The following is a 22,788-nucleotide window of genomic DNA, read 5'->3' as shown; positions in this document are numbered from 1 at the left end:
GTTATGATTGTCCCAATAATACCCAATTCGGGTCGTATCCTTGTTGCCTGGTTACTACACTGTCACTCAGCTATCCTCAACTCGTTTAAAAGAGAAGGTTGCTGCTCATGTCTCCCGACCATGTTGGTACCTGCCAGGTCTGAGACCGATCCTGTCCAGGAATAAATAGATCTGGATTCTGGAATGTGTCCAATGCCAGCGTGTTCGTTCCTGACATCTGATCGCCAGAGACGTAATCACCAACGGCTTCGAGATCCAGCCACGAGAAGTCGTTTGCGGGGCTAAAGTGCACATGGGGATCGGATGTATGGTGTGAGAGTGCGCTGCTATCGTTCGGCATAACAATCTCGCTTCCTTGGTGCACCCCTGCTGGCGAAGTGGCTGGCATCGGTTTTTGTTGCCACAAGAGCTCTAGAAGCCGCGAATACCGTGACCCAATATCGTCAGGGCCGGCGCTGGCTCGCCTCAACACTTGTGTAGTCCGAGTAACAAGATCCCGCACCTTCATCTCCTCGGAGAACATCATAACACCGAAGGAGCGGGCCTAGTCGCATGCAGTGAGTCTCAAGAAGAGGCAGTAGAGGGAGACTTGAGTGCTTTTACCTTGTACAAAAATACTGCAGAATAAATCCCATATAGATAGAATCGGAGCGGCATAAAATGGAGATGTTTCTCTGGGTCAACCACATCGACAAGTATGGTCAGGTAAGCTTTGGCAGCATCGATCGATTCGTAGATAAATCGAGCATCCTGCATGGAAGCCACATTGTTGAAAGTTGTCCGTAAGTACTCTCTTTGAGACTGATCGTCGTTCTTCATTTTGGAGACCAAGGACTGGGAAATAGCTGCTTGGAAGGCAAAAGCGTTGGTGTAGAGTCTTAGATACTCGTAAGACAGTTGTAAGGTAACCTTCATTGGCGTATAGCCTGCTGATGATTAGTGAAAAGGCATGACTGTAGAGAGTTTGACTCACATGGTAAGGAGCCCCATAGAGATTTCCAGCGCAGGATTGCCAGTCGGAAGTCGTCAACGTACTTCACGTAGTCACCCATAAGCATCATTTGGTTGCTCGTTCGCATCCCAGAATATAGCACATCGTGCACATTGTTATACAATTGAGTAAGATCTAGCGTGGCCTGGAAGACCCTCGCATAGTCCTCGTCGCCATCATTCACTGGTTGCAGCGATGGGAAGTCCTGGCTAACGAGACCAGTCATTGGTCCCGGGCCTCGGGACCAGAAGGCTCGCCCGATGCGCACAGATATTAATCGATCGGACACATAGCAACTGGTCCATGCTAGTCGTCTCCGAGCCTCCGTCTCTGTGTCTCCGGACGAATCGCCTCGAAATGACGATCTGTCCAGACCAAGAAAATATCCAGAGCGCAAAGCGAGCCCAACATGCATCCAGGCAGCGCGATCCTCCTCGCCACGGCCAACTTTCTCTATTCGAGGTCGAAGACCTTGGGGCTCCCATTCCGCTAGGAGAAGTAGGGCTTCTACAGCCTCCACGTCGCAGTCGGCGCCGGCGGCGATTCCGGATATCAATTCGTGCATGTATTTGGAACAGTATTCGTGAATCTCTGGTCGCTCCACAAGGTCTTTAGAGGCAATGGTTAGAACGGCAGTGAGAAGATGCTTCTCATTGCTGGCGAACGTATCGAGTGCGCTACGCTCAAAGTACTTCCGTGGCACCAAGGGGAGATACGGGTGGAAGTGCTCAGCATACCGAACCACTAGTTGCCAAACGGTCCCCGTATCCAGAGACCGAGATTGTACTAGGCGATATGCTTTGATGCCACTGTTGGACGGAAAGTCACCCATAGAGCCATCTCGAAGCGCACTGAGTCCAGTGAAGCCATTCGAGCTTACACGAAGAGATTCGGCTCCAAAGTCCGGGCTGGGACCATCCGTGCCTCTTTTCGCGATGCCGGTCAGACACTGCCATGCGTCAGAGGGGTTCCGGGGCACGGAGCCTATAGAAGCTGTGTCTTCATCATCCACGGACAATGAAGGTGCGGTGGGGGGATCTGGGGGGACAAATTGAACCGGGTTGGGGTACGAGCCCGAAGCCGTTGTCTGACGGTTCTCCGAGTTTGAGGGGCTTGCCGGTTCTATGATGGAGTCTCTTCGGCCCGAAGTTATGCTGTCTGGGGTGAAATTCTGCATCTTGTTTTTGCGAATGCGCCGTCCTCCTCGGTTAGAGCTACCTAGGACACATTCACGATTATCTCGGATGCAGCGCTGGCATGGTGGCACTCCAGGACTACCACTGCTGTCTCTGTATGCGCAGTTTGATTAGTTATCCACGTATGAGAGAGCCAGCATATGTGAAGACCATGAAATGAGAAGAAATGAGTGTAGGCAAAATAATCCAAGCTGGCAGCAGCCTAGGGCATCATATTCATCAGACGATTGACTTACAGATCACACTTCGATTTACGCTGTCTGCAATGCAAGCAAGCTCTTGAGACGCGTTTCATGAGATGGTCTGAACGAGCCTTGGCTCTCGAGCCTGGAGTACCCGCGACCGGGGAAGATCGTTCGTCTTGCTCCATGGCGACTATTCTCTAGAGTGCGAATGTCGCTCCGTAGGTTCACTTCTCCCGAATGAGATTCTAAAGCTGCATCTTCATCCTAGCAAGGTCTCGCAAACTTGCTTTAAAGCCACGTTCACAATTTGACTCCGAGAAACCACGCACGTAATGTGTCGGTACCATGCACGTAATGTGTCAAGGTCTGAGATTTAACCGGCCGAAGAAAGGCGAAAGAGATGATCACGCTTGCTGACTGTAGAAAGAGAGAAGGAGAAGAAAATGTTTGGTGTCAGACACTGGGCGAGGAAGGTTTGGTGGACATTCAGCGACTTCGGCGTGCTACCAGCATGTTATCTGTCGTTCGTTGGGGATCGGATTCGAGCTTCATCCAGGCGCTCGTGCTTTCCCCACACTCGAGGTAAATATAAGTTCAGTCTTACCACTAGCTGAGCCAAGTCGCATGCACCTAACTCAAAATGCAGTCATCAACTTATACTCGGCATAAAGTTGCTGGGCTAATCACATATGCTGGATTTCAACCAACTCGTGTATGATTCCAGAGGTAAACAGGAGACGGCAAAGAAAAGAAACTTGGGAAGAGAAGACGGCAACAGCGGTATTACCCGATCCGTACACAGCACGGTATTCTATCCGGACAGTGACTTGAACAGCAACAAAACTCAAAATGTTCAGATGTTGTTTAATATAATGAATTATCGCAACTAGTTAACTTATGTAATCTTTGACAGTCGCTTCTATTCCTAGCAGCCGACATTGACCGGCTGGCATTTCGCGTAGCAAGTACCAATGTGCCGTCCCCGGCGAATATATAGTTGCGACGACGGGTGACCTTTGAGTGTATAGCAAGAGTCTGATCTCACAGTAAAACTCTGGCATACACTCACAGTATACCCCGGACCAGACCACACAGAACAGCAATAATTAGCTTCGAGGTCCGCACCGATTATGGATAATTGCCCCGGTCAGGCCGGGGATAGATGCCCTTGTTGATGATAATTGCATGTACTCAGCATGTATTGACATCAATACACGAAACGGTCGGGCAACCCCCGAAGGAAGGTTCAATAGCCGTATGCGGGGGAACCGGGCTTTGAAACTACCTAATCGAATGCTGCCCCCGCATGGGAAGACATACAAGAATGATGATGCGGTTTCTTGATGGTTAGAGAGCAAACATGATTGTTGCAAATATCGGCTGTCTTTCAGGAGTATTGATAGCAGGGTAGGCTTCTGAAAAATGGACTACTCTATCGTTACTGTGCTGCACTCTCTTCATGCCATCGTTAAAAGACCGCAAGCTGTTGAAGGCAACCTGCAAAGACTCACTACAGGGGCGACTGTTCCTTTGCACAGCACCTCACGAAACAACCAAGTAAGCATTAATCAATAATCAATAGGCCAGTCAGTCAATTGAGCTGCAAAGAATTATGCAACACAGAGCCGCGAGACATTTTTTTTTTCAAGCAAGCGAAGCGCGATGTCAGCAAATCATGCAAATTCCATATCAGATGCAACAGGTCACATCCATCGACATATCTGACGTTCGAATCCAAGCTGTCCAACAATGAGCTCAACAAAGATAATTTACTTGCATCTGCCTGTCGTCCTAGGGCTTTTGAGGGAGAGCTAGGACGTGACGTTTCAGATAGAATCTGGCAGTGGGCAGATATGCCGAGTTGAGAAGACTATGGTGAGAGCCTACCGGTACGTGGTAGTTCACATGTGCAGGCTTCTTTCAGTCAAGCTCCTTATCTCATGCAATCCGATGAAAGGAAGTTCATCGTGCCTTGACAGCATTAATCCTGGGATGCTAACATGTCAGGTCATATCTACCTGAGCTCATCATACCACAATTGACAGCCGCGCAGGATTATCAAGTGCGTCTCAGATCCGTGCGCTAGTTTCTCGTTAGTCTTCCATTTCAAGCGCTGGAAGCATCGCATAAATGCTAATGAGTTACTGCCTGTCATTGAGGTGTCGAACTCCCATGTGGCTTCAGGCTTGAGCCGAAAGAACTGGTGAATTCGGTGGGCACTTCCAGTGGGACACAAACCTCAGAATCTGAGCCAAGGGTAAACGCATATCCACTTTTTTTTTCCGTTCCGAAGGGGGTTTTTTTTTTTAGCAAGGTTCCAAGAAATATCTAGTCAAGGAAGAAGAACCGAATGAAGGAAGAGTATTCCGAGATAGCCAGGAAACCGAAGTCTCCGAGCAAATGATAGAATCGGATTAGAATCAGAATAATTGAAAATAGATTAAACAGGGCGGGCCTAGTCTCGGACCCGTGACCGCCATGTGTCTCCGACTCTCCGCCCAATTACCCTGAATCTCTCCCGTAGTCTACCGGTAAGTTAGATGCCAATTCTCCTTCCCTCCACCTACTGTCAATCCAGCAATCATCATCCTCTTGAAAGAAACATGACCACCATCACCGAGCACCACCATGCCAAACACCAAGCTTTGTTTCATCCCAAGAGCTTCGCTAACACACCAAACCCAAGAGGATACCACCCCTTCTCTCTGTCAGTGGCTGAATTCACCTGCCAGTGGGAATCGCGGTGGGCCACCAAACATGGCTCTGGCCAATATGGAGCAAGCGTTTCAGCTTGAACTGCAGCGCTTGAAACATGCAAAGACGTCGCGATAAACCAATACGATTCTCTCTGTCATGAAGAATCAACCTCAAGGTGCAAGTCTTCGGACCTGTGAAAACTGTTGAACTGCAGTTCCGGTCAGGGGCCGGCTGTTCAGTGGCCAGCGATGCGCCTCGGTCGGACAACCCCTGCTGCAAGCCTGCAGCTTGCCCCCGTCTCCGCGGCTGCTGCTTGGAGCCAAGAGCGCTAAACACCCGGCCAAGCCTGGAGACCTGTCCATCTCTATCAGAAACAACGATGCCATCGTCGGGCCCTCAATGCGCTCCAGAGCTCTTTCTACCGGTTCGAGGCCGAGCGCAGACGTTTGTCTTGGCGCCCAAGATGAACCCCTCTCAGGAGGACCACGCCACTGTTACCTGCTAATGTGTTTGTGGCCCTGGCCATTGGTCTTCTTTCGGTATGTAGTTCGATGGCAGACCCGGTCCGCTGCCTGATGTGGTACTTTTCTTTCGCTTAAAGGGTATCTATCTGCGCCGTGGATCTCCCAATGTAGAAGTGATATTTTTTTCTCCATCTCCTCTTACCTTTTGTGTGTTCTTCGAACCCTCTTCTTCACTCTTTTCCATTCTTCCTATTGCCATTCTTGCCTTCTTCTTCAATCGTTTCCCCTCTAGCCAGCTGGCTGGTCGTTCTTCTTTCACCGAGCGGCTCATCCATTCATTCATTGTTCATTGTTTCAAACAATCGACTATTGTACCTGAAGTTGAAACGGACAAGCTTTCCCCTGCCTTTCTTGGAGTTTGCCGATCATTGCCTGCAGTCAGACGTCATTTATCATGAAATAGGCGGAATTGGTCCTCTTCACAACAATAGACACTCTCGTTGCTTTGTGTTACTCTCTCTTCTCTTGCCGGCAGCTTTCGCTTCTTCTAGCCGCTGCACTATTCGCGACGCTGCGCGTCTTTGATCCCCTTGCTGGAATACTTCTCTTATATTATGCACGTAGGCAACCTAAGGTGAGTATATCTGAAGGCTGGCTCGCCCCTCATGACGCTGGTCATAACTCTAAGACTAAATCTTGGTAGAACCCAAACGTCAATTTCGCCATCCTGTCTGGTGTCTTTAACATTCTTCGGCTCCGCTAAAGGACATCACCCGTGACAACATCTTGGTCATTTGCGCACCCCTTGAGGCAAACGTCATCATCAGAATCGCCCGATAAAACGACCTGCCAGACGGTTCTGATTCAAGTTCAGCTGCGGAGATTCAAACATCACCTTCGTGTGTCAAACCAGCCTTACAGCCGTCCGCTACTTGCAATACTATCGCTCACGTTGGAGTTCTGTTTACTGGAGATCCCCCTGGAACTCCCTTGCTCTTCCCCACATTCTTTCCGTTCCCCTGCCATTAGGTTCTCTGCGTCTACGCAGTCATTGGCCTGTTTCAGGCGGTTCGAGCGCTATTATTAGGAAGTTCGTTGGAGTCACCACCCCACACAACCTCGTTGCTGCTTCCCTTCCATCGTCTCCTGTCGCCGTACTAATCCTTCACAACGTGCTGTGCAGGCTATCACAACTTCAATGGATAGTGTACGGCAGCACATAGCCTCTCGGGGCTATGGCGTCAATGCCACTTACATCTACGAATATTCAAGAGGCTTGAGCGGAGTGGACGTGCCTCGAGATCATCTGTTTACCCAGATCATCTACGCGTCTTTGACAATCCTGGCGTTCGTCGTGTTCTGCGGACGAATTGCACAGATTAGCCATGCCTATCTTCGCCATATTACCTCTCTGACGGCAAGCAAACGAGAACAGACTTTCTGGAGTGTTGAGGTATCACCAGCCTGGACAAATTTTAAGAAGCATATGTTGTATGCACCCCTGGGAAGGAAGAGACACAACCGGGAACTTCAGCTTTCGTCGGCCATCGGCGTAGGCACAGTGCCTTCCAGATTCCAAACCATCTTCGTTGGTCTATATTTCGCTAGCCAGATTGCCTATTGTGTTATTCTCGACTACAGGGTGAACGTTAAGGCGGCCCTTGTCGCCGAGCTCCGTGGTCGTTCCGGGACGCTGGCCGTTCTCAACATGGTCCCTCTCTTCCTCCTGGCTGCCCGCAACAACCCACTCATTCCCCTGTTGCACATCAGCTTCGATACCTATAATCTGCTTCACCGCTGGCTTGGTCGGATTGTTGTTATTGAGAGCGTTGTGCACACGGCCGCGTGGGCGGTCAATGCATGTGATGAAGTCAGCTTCGCTGACATGCTTGCACGCCTCCGCGACACACCGTTCTTCACCTGGGGATTAGTCGGGACTGTCGCAATGGTGGTTCTCGGACTCCATTCCCCGTCTCCAATCCGGCACGCCTTTTACGAGACCTTCTTGCATATCCACCAACTCTGTGCTCTGTTTGCATACATTGGTGTCATCATGCACCTGGATCTTGACAATCTACCCCAGAAGCCTTGGCTCATCGCCGTTGGCTTGGTGTGGCTGTTGGAGCGGCTGGCTCGCCTCGGCCGGATAGCATACCTGAACATCTCTCCCAGCAAAGGCTCTACAACTCTGACCGTCGAAGCCCTCCCCGGCGAAGCCTGCAGAGTGACTTTTCAACTTCCCAAGCGCGTTCACGTTGGTGCAGGTAGCCATGTGTATGCCTATATTCCCAGCGTTGCCCTCTGGATGTCGCATCCTTTCTCCGTCGCTTGGGTTGAGCCCAGCGAGTCTGTGACGGCCCCAGCCGTCACCGGAACAGCCTCCGACCTCGAGAAGCAGCCTATCTCTGATCTGGACAAGTACATGAAGGCCCATCAGCAACCGACATCGGTGTCTCTCATCATGGGTGCTCGCCAAGGCATGACCCGTAAACTGTACAACAAAGCCCTCGCAGCACCCAGTCAAACGCTCCACCTGTCGGGCTTCATTGAAGGGCCGTATGCCTCCCACGCTGTCAACCTGGCCAGCTACGGCACTGCGGTCCTCTTCTCGGCCGGAGCCGGCATCACCCATCACATGCTCTCCGTGCGTGATCTCATCATCCGCTCTACCGAAGGCCGTGCTGCGACTCAAAAGATCTACCTTATCTGGTCCGTTCGCAGCACAGAGCACCTCGCCTGGGTGCGAGAATGGATGGATCAGATCCTTCGGTTGCCGGGCCGCCGGGAGATCCTGACGATCAAGCTCTTCGTCTCGAAGCCCAAATCCTCTCGGGAGATCGTCTCGCCCAGTGCCACCGTGCAGATGTTCCCTGGACGGTGCAAAGCCGACGTCGTCCTCGACGAAGTCATTCCTGAGCGCGTTGGCGCCACCGTTGTCTCCGTCTGTGGTCCTGGTGCTTTCGCCGATGAAGTCCGTGCAGCTGCCCGATCTCGTATCGGAAAGGGTGCTGTGGTCGATTTTGTCGAAGAAGCCTTCACGTGGTAGACAAGCACCTTTTCCCAGCCTATCCCCTCCCCCCCCCAAAAGATTGCATCAACTTCCTTTCTTGTTGTGAATGCTATTGTGATCAGAGCCCTAGCCCTTTTGTCTTTGACTTCTCAGTTTCTTGTCTCTCTATATTCTTTGTCCCCTCTTCATGGCTCGTATCACCCGCCCTTAATATTCTTGTCAAAACTTCTTCCATCACTTCTTTTTCTCTTCTCTTCCATTCTTTCCCGCATTCTCTTATCCTTCTTTTTTCTTCTTTGAGATATATATACAAGTCATTGTTCCTTACAAGCATGATCATCGTCGTGTCAACCATTATCAGCTGCAGCAGCAGAAACGATCACCAAGCGCAAGCCATTACTCCTTGATTGCATTTGTATCTTTTTGTTATTTCAGCCTCCCTGATTTCCGTGCTTAATCCCTGTGCTGTACCCACTGAGATGAATAACGACACCACCACGCCCAGCCGCCCAAGTGCTATTCATAGTTCAAACCCCTGATCCATTTACTTCTCTATCTCGGGATTTGTCCGTTCGGAGTACGGCCTACGGACAGCTAGCTCCCAGAACCCTAAAATCAACCTAAATCTAAATTAAGCACCCGATTTCTCCGAATATATCCATCCCATTACCTAAACCTTCCTCGAATCAAATTAAACGCCCAGTGGGTACTTCATTTACTTCCGAGAAATCTCCAGGGCAATATAACACCCCTGGGCCCTAGACTAGGACCCTAGGAATCAATGACACACCGTCTCTTGGCTTTCGCAATTTCTAGTCTATGTAGTGGAACCCTGAGTCTAAGCCTACCTCCGTAGTCAGTTCGGGATCCCCCTTTTTTTTGCATGTGATTTTATCTTTCTTTTATTCTTTCTGATTTCGCTGCATAGTATATCCTTCTTTCTTTCCGTCTTTCGCCACCTACTTCTCCTTCATATTCTTACAGGCTCATTTGTCTCCCAGAGACATCGCGAACCTTGATACACATATTTACCTACCTGCTCCAGTGGTCCTTCCATAACATTTACCCAGTACTGTACAGTCCACCCCCCACGGAGCCTTTTACCCTCATCTAAAGGAACCTAAAAAGATCATAGCACTAACCTCATACGCCCCCCCCCCCTCTTACCGACTCTTCGAACTCAACTCTTCCCCAGTCCTGACCATAATCCTATACCCACAAATTCTGACCACAGAGTGCTTGGATTGGCGAAACTGGGGGTTCCCCCTTGCAAGCGTTCAACACCACCCCTACTTTTTGTCAATTGTTGTTCACTGCTGGTACTTCTACCCGGCTAGCTGCGGAACGGGTAGTTGGACGGAAGGGAAAGTGCATGAGGATTATGGTTGAGAAAGTCTCGAATAATGTAAGGTATGAGTTGATATGTCCTGTTCTATGTAGTTTTCTGGCTAGTCTTGGCGACAGGTCTGAAAGTAGTTGGTAATGTACATATATGTATCAGCACAGAAAGAGTATGTATGAGTAAGTGGAGTTATGAACGATAGAAAGGAAGTGGGAAAGGAAAAAGGATGGAGGCAGTGAGGGGACAAAATTCCACTGGACCGAATCAGAAAACCCAAGTCTGCCCGGGAGGACGAAAGAGGGACCAAGAATTCTAAAATATACGCTTAGAGGGCATATATGAGTAAGGAGCGACGAAGGGCCAGGGAGAAGAGAAGAGGAATCTAAAATATGTGCGTCTAAGAACAATCCCCAAGAATTTCCCAAATATGTCCAACAACGATAATCCGAAACACAAACATGTGTATATGTGACCAAATCATACAAAAGCTGGGCAAGGAAAATCATTTATACATGTCTATACATGTCAAGTCCTCTCAAGAAGAAGCCTTGGTCTTCTTGGTCTTCGGGACGCGAGCAAGCCAGTAGATGCCCACCGCGGCGAAGATGTTGAACACGATGTACACCCACATAAGACCGAAATTGCGCCACGCGTCGGAAAAGTGGCTGCTGACTGCCGCTAAGAAGGTGTCGGTGTCGCTGATGGTGCAGAACGCGCAGTTGCTGGTGGCATCCGGGTTCTGAAGATAGCCGCCCGAGGATGAAATATAGCTCTGCATGTAATCGAGGCAGGTGCTGTTGGCAGGGGGGTCGAAGTGGAGGTACTCCGAGGAGTCACAGATAGCCGTGGTGCCTGATACACCGGTCGACAACATGGCAGACACCAGATATGTGAACGGCGAGACCCGGTACATGAAGATCCAGAAGCCAGGGAGTTGCTGAGGAGTTGCCAGGACACCGCAGAAGACCAAGCACAAGGAGAAGAGCAGGTTAGCAAGGTTACCACCAGTCTCAGCAAGCTCGATACCCGCAATAATCATGTGCGCGAAGGTCGAGGTGAAAAGAAGGAAGGACAGGATAAGCAGCCACATCAACGCTCCACGCTCATGAACAGCGTCGGTCGGTTCTGCGTTCCGGTAGAGCCCAATGGGATAGTACCAGCAGACATAGATGATCACACTCATGAGCGCATTCCACGGCAGCTCAACAATAATGTTAGCAGCCATAAAGGCCTTCCATGAGTAGCTCTTAGAAGGTCTCTCGCGAGCCTCGTATAGAGAGCGCTGGGTACAGAAGTTGGGAAGAATCTGTTGCACCAAGTTTCCGAAAATCGTCATCAACATGAAGATAGAGAACATCTGATTCTGCAGTCCCTGTGAGGTATTCTTGGCATGGAAGAACGAAAATCCAATGTACAAGGCAGTCAGGGCGCAAAGACAAATCTTCGAGTAGATGTAGACGGGTGTACGCCAATACTGCGAGAACACGCGGAGCAAGCACTCCCATAGCTGGACAGTAAACGGCGCAGCGAATTCGTTGTAGCTACCGGGATCCGCCTGGTTTGTGTCGAGCGGCTTCTGCGAGAGAGTAGACTTGAGTTCGGACAGGTGGTCAAGCACGGCTTTGTGTTCAGGGCTGTCACGCCACACCGCGGGCCAGTCAATATCACTGTGAGACCCAGGAGCAGCACCAATGACTTCGAGCATCCATTCGGCCGGGTTAGCGTCAGCAGGTAGCTTAGGAGCACCGTTCCGCTCGAAATAGCTAGCAAGAGTGGAAGACTTGTCGCCAATATCTCCGAAATAGACTGTCTTACCGCCTCTAGCAAGGAACAAGAGACGGTCGAAACGTTGGAACAGCATAGCCGAAGGTTGATGGATAGTACATAGAATAGCTTGGCCGTGCTGCGTCAAGGTGTCAATGAGATCAAGGATGGACCAGGACGTTTGACTATCAAGACCAGAAGTAGGCTCGTCCAAGAACAAAAGCAACTGAGGCTTAGCCGCCAATTCAACTCCGATAGTGAGGCGCTTGCGCTGTTCAACGTTGAGACCTATTCTATATTAGACATCGATGCACAAGCAAGAAAATACTCTGAAGCGACTCACCTTCACCGGGAACACCGACAACGGCGTCGGCGTATTCTTCCATGTCAAGCAACTTGATAACTTCTTCAACATAGTCGAGCTTCTCTTGGCGACTGACGTGGGCAGGTTGCCGAAGGATGGCGCTGAACCGAAGAGCTTCACGGACAGTGGTAGTGTGAAGATGGAGATCCTGCTGCTGCACATAGCCGGTTTTGCGCTGGAAACTTTGATCACGAGGACGCCCATCAACCAACATTTCACCGGTGACAACACCCATGGTGACACGAGTAGCAAGCACATCCAGGAGAGTTGTTTTACCCGCACCAGAAACACCCTGATGGACGTTAGTACATTTCATATCTGGCGAGAAAGAAGTCCAATTAACATACCATGAGAGCAGTACAAGTTCCAGGCTTGACCCATCCATCGACATGGTCAAGAATGCGGCGGGGTTCACCCTTGATCTTGATGTCGTAGCACACATCCTGCCATTGGAAGATAGCGGTCTGTCTCTGAATGGCGGCACTCTGCTGTTGACCACTGGACTGCTCAGCCTTCTCAGGGGAGGCGAATTGACGGCTTGATTCAACATCCTTGGCAGCAGGGGAAGCATGACCGCGGCGGAAGAGCAGAACCTCACCCTTGGACTTGGCTTCAGAAATGTACTCGGTAGCGAGCAGATATGTGCCCATGAGGAAGATCATGAAAGCGAACATGATTCCCAGATTGCGCCATTTGTGGCTGTTGTAGTAGTCGAAGCTCAAAGCAAGGTACCTATCACCGTCGACGTACTTTTGTCCGGATACCGCCCCGACTGTAGAGCAGATCTTGTTCGAAAGGGGGAGGGAATCATAGCCATTGCCGGAGGGAATGTAACCATCCTCAGAACACGGGAATTGCCGATTGTGGAATTCGTTCACCATCAGACTCTCGAAGCCGTAAGCGATAGGGTTGATATAGTTCATCCATCTCGACCACCCCAACATGTAAGTGGTGGGAATAGTGAAACCGGTGTAGATGACCAGACCCAAGATGAGAATAGCGGCCGGGACAAGAGCTTGGGTTCAAAGTCAGCCTCTGCGCGACGAAAGTGGGTAGAACGAAAGACACACCTTGAGAAAGTGTCCGGGAAGAAGCAGCGATGGTACGGAAAAGCATGGACATGGTCAGGGTCGTGACGAAGGAGAACAGCAGGAAGACAAAGAAGGCGCCCGGCGTCCGACGAAGATTAGTCATGAAATATAGCGTAAGGTTGAAGATAATCGCGTTTCCGATCTTATAAGGCATATCTGTGAGCATAGACGCAATGGCTTCGGCGAACGGATGATACATGGCGTAACGAGACTGCTTTTCGACAATCGGGCGTTGGGCGTACAAAGTCAAGATCTGGAATCTAGCGTCAGCAGGTGAAAAACCAGACAGAAGGAGATGAATGCGAAGGCAAGTCAAAACATACCTCGAGCGCACTGGAGAAAGCATTGAGCAACACGGCAAAGAAAAGCAGGGCGCCACGGGAGTAGAAACTGTCCGTCTCGTCTTTCAAGTTGTAGAACACACTTCCAATAATAAGGGCCATGATGAAGTTTCCGACCAACTGGGAGATGGTCAAACTAGCATCACCTTGCAACCGCTGGAAACCACGGATCAAGCAGAGCTTGACCTGTTCGTACAGAGAGATTGTGTAGGGAGACTTGACGCGCTGGTTCTTGGATTGCATGGCTTTGCGAGATTCGATGAACTTGCCAAGCGACTCGCCACCGATGGCATATTGCTGGTTGTACTCGGCGATCTCCCGGAGCAGTTTGGCGTGCGCCTCACTGTTCTTCCATGCAGTGGCAAACTCATCAGGGGTTTGAGGCACCTTGCCCTCATATCCGGGCTTGACGATACGCTCGGCGGGAGAAGTCAAAGAAGTAAGAAAATCAGCAGTAGTCTGGCGATCCGGGCAATCAAAGCCCATATTGGTGAAGAACGCCTTAGCCTCGTTGGTAGGACCGAAATAGATCTGTCTGCCTTCGTACAGGACCGTGACCTTGTCGAAGACGTCGTAAGCACTCTGCGACGCTTGGTAAATGGCGACTGCAACAGTGGCGCCAGCGTACTTGGTCATCAAGTTCAATGTCTTGCAGAACTCGAGGGCGTTCGCTGAGTCCAGACCACGCGTACTGTTGTCCCAACACTGCAAGGGAGAGCCACACAGAGTGGCCTCGGCGATACTGACACGCTTACGCTCACCACCACTGACACCACGAACGAAGTCGTTACCGACCTTGGTGTTGATGGTGTGCGACAGACCCAGCATCGCCATGACCGCATCGCGCATGTGCAGCGCATATTGCTCCTTGGTCACCCCGGGGAAGCGGTTCCGAGGGCAACGAGAGAGGGCGGCGAACTTCAAGGTATCGCCGACGGTCAACTGCGGAAAGTGAACATCGGTTTCGGCGGTATAGATGGCCTCACCCTTGAATTGCTTTCGCATCTGCTGGGCCGAGATACCTTGATAGTTCAGCTGAGACGCCTCGTCCATGTAGATACCGTTCGTTTCGCCAGCGAGGGTTTTCAGAAAGGTCGAGCAACCACTTCCGGGGCGACCCAGAACAACCAACATCTCGCCATTGCGCACGAGTCCATCGAAGTCACGGAGGATCTGAATCTTTTGCTTTCCGGTACCTGTGAGTTTACGGACGAGCGCTCCGATTTGCAAGACGGAGTTGAAAACATCCTTCTGATAATCAGTTGGACTGCCGAAACCGTGCACGCTGAGGTTCTGGAAGGAGACACCGGCTTCCCGGCGGGGGTATCTCTCGGGATCGCGCGAGGAGAGAGCAAGAAGGTTCTTCATCCAATGCTTGGACTTGAAGTTGGGACTGGCGGGGTTCAGGGTCGAATCCTCTTTCACTTCCAGGAATGTATTCTCGCCAGTAGTCGATAACCGGGTGGATTGGCGGGTCAGTTGCTGCGCCAGACGGTGGATCTCTTCAGCGGCAACTTCCTCGCTCTCATTGTCTTCGTCTCCTTTTTCTCCCTCTTCTTTCTCGAGCGCAGTCTCGGCGCTGCTGAAAGTGGTGTGTCGGCTCCAACGACCCCTTGTATCGGGCCCCGGTGTACTGAGACCGGACTCTGCCATCAGCTTCTTCTCATCGTGAGTGGTGTGCTGGTGGTGGTGGCCCAACTCGGATGTTCCTTCATTCACAGCGGATGCTGATGTTGCTGCTGCGCCTTCGTTCACATTCTCGTGCACCTCGTGGGACTCCACGCCACGGGCTGGATTAACATTAGGGTTTATAGTGCCTAGAAGCGACATGGTGATTAAAAGATGAGACGATCAGTCTCAGAAGACTGTGCCGATTAACGAGAGGACGCCAGAAGCATAGAGAGGTTGGCAGATAGAGGTTAGCTAAAGCGTTCGATCACAGATCGATTGCTTAATGAAGAGGGGGGAAGAGGCCGTAACGAGTGACGAATATAAGCGGGCGACGAGAAGCGTGAGAAAATGGTGGCAGCACGCTAAGGATAAAGTACTTGGTGGATAACTTATTAGGGCCAGCGGCCGCTCCGATGCCCCGTAGCTTGGAAATTAATGCGACTGGCGACTGGCGATTGACAAGTGAAATCAACAAGTCGTTGGGTCAATCAGTCAAGCAACCAGGAATTAGAATCACGATCTTCGCTGGTCAAGAGGACAACAGGCGACAACAGGCGTGGACGCGAGAAAAATGGAGAGGGGAAAAATCAACAATCAGGACCCAGCATCTGGGCTCCCCCCCATTTTACAGGCCCCGAAGAGTGGAAAAGTTTACGCTGCGATGGGCGAATCGGGACCAGGAATAGTGCAATATCCGGGTCGGGACCCAGATTGATACACCCAGATCCACCCGGTACTTCCCACCCTCCGTGCGTATTCCTGGCTTAGGGGAATACGGGACATGAGACGGGTTAGACTAGAGGCTCGAGCAGAACCTTTCCGGAGAAAAGCTGCATATTGCCATATTTAAATCCGACGTGGTACTCGTAAACCTAGTGAGCAGGGCACCCTTGAGACCACGGGATAGGATAGGTGAGCACCCGCGTGCAAATGGCAGATGGTGACTGGCCAGGACACCTGTCGGACCCGATCAGGGAGAGATCCTTCTAGGCTTTCCATTATCTCTTCAGGCTTGTTGGAGGTTCGACCAAACCATGCCAAGGCCAGATGGGGGGGGTAAGAGAGATGACGATAATTCGAAGGACTTGTAATTCGATTGGACATGATCTATATCAGCTTGCTGCCTTGCTCAGGAGCAGCTAGTGCGAGAAACGGGAACGCCACTACGACAGACTGGGATTTGTTAGTGCGCTTTCACTTGAAGCGTAAAGAGTCAGTCACAAGGTACGAGTACCAAGTAAGTAAGACAAGGAGCTCAGCCTTGTTTCCTTGGGTAGCAAACCGTAAGCATGGGTGTTGCCACCTGTGCTCAGGTGAGAGGTTGACACATAGTGATAACATTGTGATAGATTCATGGTGAGGATGAGGATGGGGATGAGTAATAATGAGTTGGAAAAGTCTAGGCCAGAAGCAGGAAAACGTGGCGGCGAAAAATGAACAGAAGAACGAAAAGAAGCAAATGAAGATCGGGGGGGGTTCCCGAAGAGAATCAAGAGTCAAGAGTCAAGAGCGGAGAGTCCGAGCCGGCCATTAACTCCATTGTCCCAAAACAGTTGAAGACAGTGGAAAGAAGTGGGCCGGAGAAGCGGGAGTCCAGCCATCCGAAGCCCCATCCATTTTTCCCCTGTTTGATCCTTCTTCGGGATGGCGGAGATCCGGTGCACGCGGGATAAGACGGGCTGACTCAGCTATGCACTCATAGCTACTCCGAGAGTTCCATCACTCAAAGCTGTACTCTATAGTTAACCTCTCCTTATCGATACTCGATAAGACATTGCGTTCGAGTACGTCAGTCTGGCGCATCGGAGCTTTTCCCCACACAATTATCACGTTATTGCCATGACACAAGACACAAGACACAAGACACATCGCCGCAAACAGTCTATCCTGCTCTGCTTATGCCGTGTCACACGTATACCTCCAACTGTTGCCCGCGGGTTGCTCACGATTCGAATCGATCATTGAGTTATTTACTCAGTACTATGGACCCAACCCACCGCTACTTCGGTATTTCTTGTTTAGCGGAGAAGATCAGCATCGATCGACTTATCGTATGAATAATAATAGAAGCGTTGTTCTCGTCCACCCCACCGGGCCTGTTCGGTGATACACCTCAAACATCCCGAGCTGGCCTCGAGCTGGACAGCAGTACAATGGTGCGCATGCGGCTCCGCGGCTTTTACCCCCGTTGCGCCCGTTACAGGGCCCATGCTTCTGCTGACGGCAGTTTCAGGCACTACATGGGCAGGAAATACTTTACATACGTGTATAGCTCTCCACGGACGAGCGTAGTCCATGAGGTTATCCATTCTGAGGCCGGTAATTGATACCATATACAATCATCATCTCAATAAACCAAAATCGATAATCGTACATGTAGATAGCGCTCACGAATCCTCCTCCGCCTCCTCCTCGTCCTCGCTTTCGTCATTGATGGGTTCGACCAGCAGGTTTCCACCCCGGCCGATCTGATCTCGGATGGAGCCCCCGGCACCCACTTCATAGACCACCCGCGGCATAGGCGACACCAGTCGGAATCCATACTGGTGTTCGAACCCATCCGGTTTCGAGACGGTCGCTGCTCCCTCCACTGGCTCTTTCAGAATCTCATAACATTCCACAAATGCGTAGAGGTCATCGATGCTCGCCTCAGGTTCGAACTTCCGGATGACGCGTTCGCCCGACGGCAACCTGACGCTGATGCGCACCGCATCCTTGGCGTCCGGACCGGGCTCCTCAGCGATCGACTGGGCTCGCCATTGTCTCCACTGCTGAAGATCTTGCATCCGCTTCTCTTCCGCCGCCTGGCGCTCGGCCGCTTCTTGCTCTTCTCGTTGGCGGGCGGCCTCCGCCTCGCGTCTCTGTCTCGCCCGTTCGCGGTCAATGGCTAGAGAACGCTCATAGGCCGAATCCTGCTGCTCGCGTAGACTGCGAGAAGCCTGCTGTTCTGCCCGAGTGGCGCGGATGCCCTCCAGAGGCTCTTTGTTCTGAGCGATCGCGGTCCGAAGCTTTGCCACAAATTCGGCTGGGGAGGTGGTTCCCGGTATGCGAGCCACAACAGACATTGCTGTCGAAGAAACACTGGGAGTGTGGACGACCGCAGCCGCAAAGGGGAACTTGGTGCACCGTAGCGAGTTTGAAACCTGGTATGCTTCCGAGTCTTGAATGTTTCCCCCCCATACGAGAATATCATTCTGCGGATCGGTGACGAAGTCGGTGACCTCCCGCGAGAGCAGAGTGTCGCGGACCCAGCCATGCGTATCATCGTGTTCGGGGGCAAGCAGCACGACAAGAAGAAGCTTCAAGTCCCGGTGAGCCTTCTCCAGCGCCATGTTGTATCCATTTTCCAAGAAACCGATTGAGTTGGTGCCGTACTCCTCCTCGAATTCCCGGATGAACCGGGCAGCGGTATCTTTCGGCCCCAGGGGCCGGCGGCCATTGGTATTTCGGCGTGAACCATGAAGAGCAGGACTGGCTGTGGTATTGAAGAGTCGCGGGAGGAAAGGAAAGAGGGAGCCGAACAAGCGGAAAGAGCTGTACAGCAGTCTGTAGAGGAGATTGAGTGGGGTAAAGAGGAGCGCCAGAATGAAAGGCGGGCGATAGACAGGCTGATCCTCAGATTGAGTAGCTATCCGAGGAGCTGGCTCAGCAGAGCGTGTGGATGGGGAGAATTGCGCGCGGAGGTCATCGCTCAGTAGGTTCTGCGTCTGTCGAGTCGGCCTGGGAGGAGGGGTATTCAGAGCTGCGCGAGCTTCTTCGACCGGGTCCGGACCTTCACCGTCAAAGAATTTCGAGATGGCGATCTGCCAACCGCATAGAATTAGTACTGGCGCAGACTAGACTAGCGAGGTAGGAGTTCTCGAAGACCTACCTGCACGTTCCATTCCGAACGTCGTAACAAAGGAATAGCCTCCAAAGGATCTTGGCCCGTCACCGCAATATAAGTTTCAAGACCAGCCCTCTCGCTGTCGGACAGCTGCGATATGTCAAGCCCGGACGAGGACATTGTCAATTGATGCTCCGGGCCATAAATGGGTGTATGTCGGGGGGGGAGGGGGGTTGATACGACGCCGCGATTAGGCAGAGAAACCGGAACCGGCGGGTTTAGCCTTGGAGGGTGGAAGAGGTCAAAAGGTCTCAGGGTGTCAGTAAGTAGTACAAATGATAAATTCTTTCGGAAAGGCAAGAGGATAGCCTGCCTGGGGGAGTAAATAAACAAAGAAAAAGGAGTGTCGCAGTCGCAAGAATAAGTTTAGCTGGCCTCAGTGCCGCAGTGATGAGAGCTCCGTCATCGCGCAACTCACCGAGGGCCGTCACGCTCCGGAGTAGACGCGCGCTTGACGCATGGGGTGGTCCGTGCCCAAGTGGCAGTACCGAGTGCAAGAAGGCAGACCGCCCGACCGAGTGTCGAGTTCCCCTCTCCCTCCCCCGCGCGCCCTTGGTACGCATGCCCGCCTCGTTGTCTCGTCCCATCCCCCATCCCATCTCATACCATAGCATGACGATATCAACCGGAAGTCTTGTCTACGGACGGTGAGTCATTGCTTGACGCACATCGGATCTTACCACTGCACTTCCCGGCGAGGGACGACGGCAAGAGCTTGACCTCTGCACCACAAGCCACCTTCATTCAGCCATTCCCTATTGTCGGTCCCGATCGACTCCAACCACACTCTTATTCCTAGAGGAATGTGGTTTCCTCTAGAGTCTGTTTTTTCGACTTTCTTCCAATCTCATTCGATGGGGATTTCCTTGCGTTAATGCGTGCCGAACTGTGGATTCAAGAAATACCATGGCCTCCACTGGGAAGTCGACTACCACTCTCGACGACTCTCGTCGGGCAACGGGCTCGCCTAAGATGAAGGCACGAGGTTAGCTACATAATTTCCTATCGCGTGAGGCGAGCTTTGGCTGTCCACGGTCGTACGTGATAGCATGGGCAATTCAGCTGATATTGTGCTCTGCGGACCTAGCGGAAAATGCGAAAGATACCCTATGCCGGAACGTTACGATCTACGGGCGTTGTCGATACGAGGATAAAGGTATTTGCTATACTACTACCATCTTGGGCCAAATATCCATCTAACGCTGGACGGGGCAGGATGCGCATTCAACCATGACCCTCACAAAGTGAATTCATATGCGGACAGGTGGGCGCCCTCGAATCGGCGCAGGAGCGATGCGCGAGTTGGGCTTATACGTCGTTCGCAGCTTGCTGACTTTTGTGGATTAGGAAACGCTTGAACGTTGACTCTCCGAGCTTTACACCTACATTACTATCTTCCAATGGATCCTCTCCTACTATCGCATCTGCAACCATGAAAAAGACGGCAACAATATCACCCAAGGCTGCGAATGCAGCCCCTTTCCAACCACGGGGGATTTCATCACGTATGCCATGCGTCACTTCACCATGAAAGAGCTTTTCGTCTGACTGCAATAAGGGTCCAATTCCAGCACACCAACTACGCGACAGGGAACGATGACTCCGGATTGGTCTGTCGCGGAAGTCCAGGAATTCGTTCCTCAGGGCTTCGATGGGTCGCATATGGTACGATTCTGCGCCTATAGCATTTCATACTATGTTTCGACGTCTCGCAGTTGCGGGCCACAAACACCGCAATTTGGCAGCGTTGTCATTCGGGCGTTGACTGATACTTGTATTACAGGCTTCCCTACAAGGAAATGGCACTTCGACCATTCCCACGACGACTGCATTCGATCCTTTTGTGACCTCGCCGAATCCACTTTCTGCTGCCAATGCTGTCGGCCCGGTTCAAGCGAACCCATTCACTCATGATACAGCTGCGGCGCTGGGAGGCGCCGCATTCTTTGCGAATCAGTCCGGCTTCCAGCAACCTGTAAGTTTTATTACTCGGAGGCTTAGAAGATCATTCACGAACCTTTGTCGTCCAGGTTCAATACCACATGTACGCTCCAATTGGACCACACAGCCAAAATACCTTGGGCTACCAGCGAAATGTCCACGATCTCTTCCTTCCGAACGACTTCCGAGAAGAACTACAAAAGAAAGCAGCGGCCACACTGCAAACCTTACCCAGTGAGTTGGATGACAGTCACGCGTGTGAGAACAGCAGCCGCTAATCCTGCACAGACACTCAACTACCCGCTCAAGTGGATTACTTCCACTCTCTCGTCCCTCTTGACCTGAATCATCAAAAGAATGCAGCCATCTTTGGCTATCCTAGCTGGGTGTACAAGGCCCAATCCAGCAAAGACGGAAACTTTTACGCCCTTCGAAGATTAGAAGGTAGATTTCACTCAAAGCTCGCCGGTTCCTATATCAATACTGATCATCCAACTCAGGGTTCCGTCTGACCAACGAGAAGGCGATCCGATCTGTCCAAGCGTGGAAGCGGGTATGCAGCGGCAGCGTTGTGACAGTCCATGACGCCTTCACTAGTCGGAGTTTCCAGGACAGCTCGTTGATTTTTGTGACGGATTACCACCCGCTGTCCAAGACCCTCGCCGAGCAGCACCTGGGCGCTGGAAATCGGTTCACCGGACGCCAGAACACCCACATCCCCGAGCAGATCCTGTGGAGCTACATGACGCAGCTCGGCAACGCCCTCAAGGCGATCCACAGCAACGGCCTCGCCGCGCGCATCATCGACGCCAGCAAGATCTTGCTGACGGGCAAGAACCGCATCCGGCTCAGCGCCTGCGCGATTCTGGACGTGGTGCAGTTCGACACGCAGCGGTCGGTGGCGGACCTGCAGCGGCAGGACCTGGTCAACTTCGGACAGCTGATCGTGACGCTGGGCGCCAACTCGCCCAGCGTGATGCACAACCCGACGAAGGCGATGGAGCACTTCACGCGCGCCTACAGCCCGCAGCTGAAGAACTCGGTGTTCTGGCTGCTGAACGGGCTGCAGAAGGACCAGGACCGCAACATCGACATCTTCATCACGGGCATCTCGTCGCAGCTGATGTCGACGTTCGACTCGGCGCTGCACCTGGACGACCAGCTGACGTCGGACCTGAGCCGCGAGCTGGAGAACGGGCGGCTGGTGCGGCTGATGACGAAGCTGAACCTGGTGAACGAGCGGCCCGAGTACGAGCACGACCGGCAGTGGGCGGAGAACGGCGAGCGCTACTTCCTCAAGATCTTCCGCGACTACGTGTTCCACCAGGTGGACGCGCAGGGTGACCCCGTGGTGGACCTGGGGCACGTGCTCACGTGCCTGAACAAGCTGGACGCCGGGTCGGACGAGAAGGTCACGCTGGTGAGCCGCGACGAGCAGAGCTGCTTCGTCGTGAGCTACAAGGAGCTGAAGAAAGCTCTGGAGTCGTCGTTCCAGGCGCTGCTGAAGCCGTCGGCGGGGCGGAGGATTCATTAGTCGGCTGACCTAGCTTGGCTACAGCTCGATGTTAAGCTATATCGACCTGCACTTCGCCTTATATAAACCGCGTTGCGCGGAGTGAATTGACCACCTATTTACCGACATTGTGTACCCTGGGGAATTCGGTTCCTTGGGCGAGTAGGATGAGACGTGGGATGGAGGGGGCAGTTGTTCTGTCTTGCTATTTGAGGGCCACGTTGGACCAAGAAAGCCCCCTCCGACCTTCGCATTGCTGTTTGCGCATTTGGACTACCTGCCGTGGCAGTTGAAAGATATCGATGAGAGAACTAGGTAGAAATATAAGCAAT

General features: G+C 52.0%; 5 protein-coding genes across 5 annotated transcripts; 2 read left to right on the top strand and 3 right to left on the bottom strand.

Annotated features, from left to right (window-relative positions):
- Positions 1-85: 85 nt before the first annotated feature.
- On the bottom strand, positions 86-2,557 carry ASPACDRAFT_20706 (Zn(II)2Cys6 transcription factor; the record flags this gene model as incomplete). The annotated part of the gene is made up of 4 exons (XM_020198967.1): positions 86-544; positions 604-926; positions 974-2,280; positions 2,424-2,557. The coding sequence occupies 4 exons, from the start codon at positions 2,555-2,557 to the stop codon at positions 86-88; spliced, it is 2,223 nt and encodes a 740-aa protein (XP_020060739.1).
- Positions 2,558-6,724: 4,167 nt separating this feature from the next.
- On the top strand, positions 6,725-8,790 carry ASPACDRAFT_74014 (ferric reductase family protein). Its single transcript, XM_020204103.1, has one exon. It carries the CDS (start codon positions 6,732-6,734, stop codon positions 8,577-8,579), a length of 1,848 nt encoding a protein of 615 aa, XP_020060738.1. The 5' UTR covers positions 6,725-6,731; the 3' UTR covers positions 8,580-8,790.
- A 1,630-nt stretch (positions 8,791-10,420) lies between these two features.
- ASPACDRAFT_20962 (pleiotropic drug resistance family ABC transporter) lies at positions 10,421-15,275 on the bottom strand (the record flags this gene model as incomplete). The annotated part of the gene is made up of 5 exons (XM_020198986.1): positions 10,421-11,937; positions 11,993-12,305; positions 12,361-13,028; positions 13,084-13,357; positions 13,428-15,275. 5 exons carry the CDS (start codon positions 15,273-15,275, stop codon positions 10,421-10,423), a joined length of 4,620 nt encoding a protein of 1,539 aa, XP_020060737.1.
- A 2,126-nt stretch (positions 15,276-17,401) lies between these two features.
- On the bottom strand, positions 17,402-19,208 carry ASPACDRAFT_74012 (clathrin-mediated endocytosis regulator UBX3). Its single transcript, XM_020204102.1, has 2 exons — positions 18,988-19,208; positions 17,402-18,919 (listed from the first exon to the last, which is right to left on the bottom strand). Exons 1-2 carry the CDS (start codon positions 19,120-19,122, stop codon positions 17,504-17,506), a joined length of 1,551 nt encoding a protein of 516 aa, XP_020060736.1. The 5' UTR covers positions 19,123-19,208; the 3' UTR covers positions 17,402-17,503.
- Positions 19,209-19,590: 382 nt separating this feature from the next.
- Positions 19,591-22,785, top strand: ASPACDRAFT_74011 (PAN-complex poly(A)-binding subunit PAN3). Its single transcript, XM_020204101.1, has 9 exons — positions 19,591-19,987; positions 20,090-20,158; positions 20,218-20,266; positions 20,350-20,507; positions 20,561-20,667; positions 20,786-20,977; positions 21,033-21,177; positions 21,232-21,387; positions 21,444-22,785. The coding sequence occupies exons 1-9, from the start codon at positions 19,909-19,911 to the stop codon at positions 22,475-22,477; spliced, it is 1,989 nt and encodes a 662-aa protein (XP_020060735.1). The 5' UTR covers positions 19,591-19,908; the 3' UTR covers positions 22,478-22,785.
- The last annotated feature ends 3 nt before the right edge of the window (positions 22,786-22,788 follow it).

The sequence above is a fragment of the Aspergillus aculeatus genome, assembly GCF_001890905.1.
Source record: "Aspergillus aculeatus ATCC 16872 unplaced genomic scaffold ASPACscaffold_1, whole genome shotgun sequence".
Taxonomy (NCBI): domain Eukaryota; kingdom Fungi; phylum Ascomycota; class Eurotiomycetes; order Eurotiales; family Aspergillaceae; genus Aspergillus; species Aspergillus aculeatus.
This window is presented reverse-complemented; position numbering and strand designations above follow the sequence as displayed.

What these genes read in the sequence shown, in the direction of transcription:
- ASPACDRAFT_74014 (XM_020204103.1), top strand. Translation starts at nt 6,732, where the DNA reads ATGGATAGTGTACGGCAGCACATAGCCTCTCGGGGCTATGGCGTCAAT.
- ASPACDRAFT_74012 (XM_020204102.1), bottom strand. Translation starts at nt 19,122, where the DNA reads ATGTCCTCGTCCGGGCTTGACATATCGCAGCTGTCCGACAGCGAGAGG. An exon ending in GTTCGGAATGGAACGTGCAG is followed by an intron (nt 18,920 to 18,987) that starts GTAGGTCTTCGA and finishes TGCGGTTGGCAG; the next exon opens with ATCGCCATCTCGAAATTCTT.
- ASPACDRAFT_74011 (XM_020204101.1), top strand. Translation starts at nt 19,909, where the DNA reads ATGGCCTCCACTGGGAAGTCGACTACCACTCTCGACGACTCTCGTCGG. An exon ending in GCCTAAGATGAAGGCACGAG is followed by an intron (nt 19,988 to 20,089) that starts GTTAGCTACATA and finishes CTGCGGACCTAG; the next exon opens with CGGAAAATGCGAAAGATACC. An exon ending in CACACTGCAAACCTTACCCA is followed by an intron (nt 21,178 to 21,231) that starts GTGAGTTGGATG and finishes AATCCTGCACAG; the next exon opens with ACACTCAACTACCCGCTCAA.